The following is a 2,358-nucleotide window of genomic DNA, read 5'->3' as shown; positions in this document are numbered from 1 at the left end:
ACCAAATCAATAAAAAACACAGCTTCCCAACACCATGGCTTGCTGTGCTCCCCTCTGCTGCAGCGCCCGTACCAGCCCCGCAACCACCATCTGCTCCTCTGACAAATTCTGCAGATGTGGAGTCTGCCTGCCCAGCACCTGCCCACACACAGTCTGGTTACTGGAGCCAACCTGCTGTGACAACTGCCCCCCACCTTGCCACATTCCTCAGCCCTGTGTGCCCACCTGCTTCCTGCTCAACTCTTCCCAGCCCACCCCAGGCCTGGAAACCATCAACCTCACAACCTACACTCAGACCAGCTGTGAGCCCTGCATCCCAAGCTGCTGCTGACCGATGGCTGCCTCACCCAGTGCCTGACACAGAGTCAACCCAGAAGCTTTAGTGCTCACCTGTCTCAGTACCTGCAACTAACTGTGGCTCCGCTTTCGAAGTTGGAACAAGGATGGCATTATCACAGACAACCCTCACAAAAAAGAAACCAAGAGACTTTCGATGGCTGTGTAGTAGACGTCAGTGAACAAGGACAGCTGGAATAGGTAGATGCCTATAGGCTTCCCAACATTGTTCAGTTCCTTCATGTTAAATTCTATCTTTCTTTGGTGCTTTGGGAATTCTGTTTCCAGTCTTGAATGGTATCTTTCTGGAAATTGAGGCGCTTCTTCATGATTATTCTAATAAAGTTTACATCTCTGGCATAACACAAATGTCTATAATTACTTCCATTTATTTTTATTAACGCATCAAATGTATTTCTTAACTCCAAAGGTCAGCATTTTAAGAAACTCCGAACATCTGCAAAACTGAAAAGGGTGGCAGTACAGACAAATACTTCTTGCTTTTGTTGTTCTTGTTGTTTTAAGAAAACTAAACGGCGTTGCATATAAAATGGTCCAGGATATCAGCATAATTTCCCTAACTTGTCCTTCCTTCAAAATGGTTGAAGGTAGATTGGGAAACACCAAATATGATCCAAAGACCAAATATGATCCAAGGACCAAATATGACCTAATATATCAACTAATCTAGATGCCAGATCTATTTGTGCAAAAAATATACAGCAATATTATTCATTCAATAAACATACTAAGTACCTATTATGTACCCTATTTTACCATCTCTGCTAAAAATGAACTGACTGTCTGGAAAATAAGGCAGATATATATACAATATCCACTCACTCCCTCATACAATTAACAATTATTTATTGAATGCTAGCATTCTATTATAATAAAAATATATGAATTATACTGTATAGCACAGGGATCTATACTCAAAATCTTGTAATAAGGTATAATGGAAGAGAATTTGAAAAAGAATGTATTTATATGCAGGGCCTTCCCAGGTGGTGCTAGTGGTAAAGAACCTGCCTGCTAATGCAGGAGACATAAGAGACACAGGTTCAATTCTTGGGTCAGAAAGATCCCCTGGAGAAGGGCATGGCAATCTACTTCAGTGTTCTTGCCTGGAGAATCTCATGTAGCCTGACAGGCTACGGTCCCTGGGGTCACAAAGAGAGGAACACAACTGAAGCAACTTAGCACACACACATATACGTATGTATAACTGCTATAAACTTGAAATTAACACCACATTGTAAACTAACTATACTTCAATTTAAAAAAGGTGAGTCAAAAATGTGCATTAGAGAAGTGCTGTGGTATGGAAAAATGGAGAACAATTAAGAAATTAAGATTTAAGTGATAAAAAGGAGAAAACACACAGTCAAAGACAAATTGACCGAAGCTGGAGATCAAATGAATATGGAAAAGATGTCGAGAGATACTAGGCAGCAGTGTAAGGTCACCAATTTAAAAAGGAATGCTGTGTTCTGCTCTAGAAATGTCAAAACGCAAGTGACATATCTAAATGAAGTTTGTGCCGTGCTGTGCTTAGTCGCTCAGTTATGTCCAACTCTTTGTGACCCCATGGACTTCCCACCAGGCTCCTCTGTCCATGGGGATTCTCCAGGCAAGAATACTAGAGTGGGTTGCCATTCCTTCCTCCAGGGGATCTTCCCAACTCAGGGATCGAACCCAGGTCTCCTGCACTGCAGGTGGATTCTTTATCGTCTGAGCCACCAGGGGAACAAATGAAGTTTAGGCAACTGGAATTTGTGATTGTGTTCTAGAAGGAAGCACATATATGAGGGAAGGTGAGGAAGTCTGTGTAAAAGATGATAGTCAAGAGAAAGCTGTTTTGCACGCGCACTGAATGAAATTCTATGAGGTTGCCATAGAATGGCTTTTGAGCGATAAAGAGCTGACTGGAAATACCAGAAGTCATTCAGTACTAATGGACTTTGAATTCCCAGCCTATCTAGAGGGGCCAAAGCTCTTTGTGTACCTTGGGGATTCTAC

At 42.2% G+C, this 2,358-nt stretch overlaps 1 protein-coding gene across 1 annotated transcript; it reads left to right on the top strand.

Annotated features, from left to right (window-relative positions):
• On the top strand, positions 1-701 carry LOC113878600 (keratin-associated protein 3-3-like). The gene has a single exon (XM_027519850.1). The coding sequence runs from the start codon at positions 35-37 to the stop codon at positions 329-331; it is 297 nt and encodes a 98-aa protein (XP_027375651.1). The 5' UTR covers positions 1-34; the 3' UTR covers positions 332-701.
• The last annotated feature ends 1,657 nt before the right edge of the window (positions 702-2,358 follow it).

This window comes from Bos indicus x Bos taurus, chromosome 19 (genome assembly GCF_003369695.1).
Source record: "Bos indicus x Bos taurus breed Angus x Brahman F1 hybrid chromosome 19, Bos_hybrid_MaternalHap_v2.0, whole genome shotgun sequence".
Lineage (NCBI taxonomy): Eukaryota > Metazoa > Chordata > Mammalia > Artiodactyla > Bovidae > Bos > Bos indicus x Bos taurus.
This window is presented reverse-complemented; position numbering and strand designations above follow the sequence as displayed.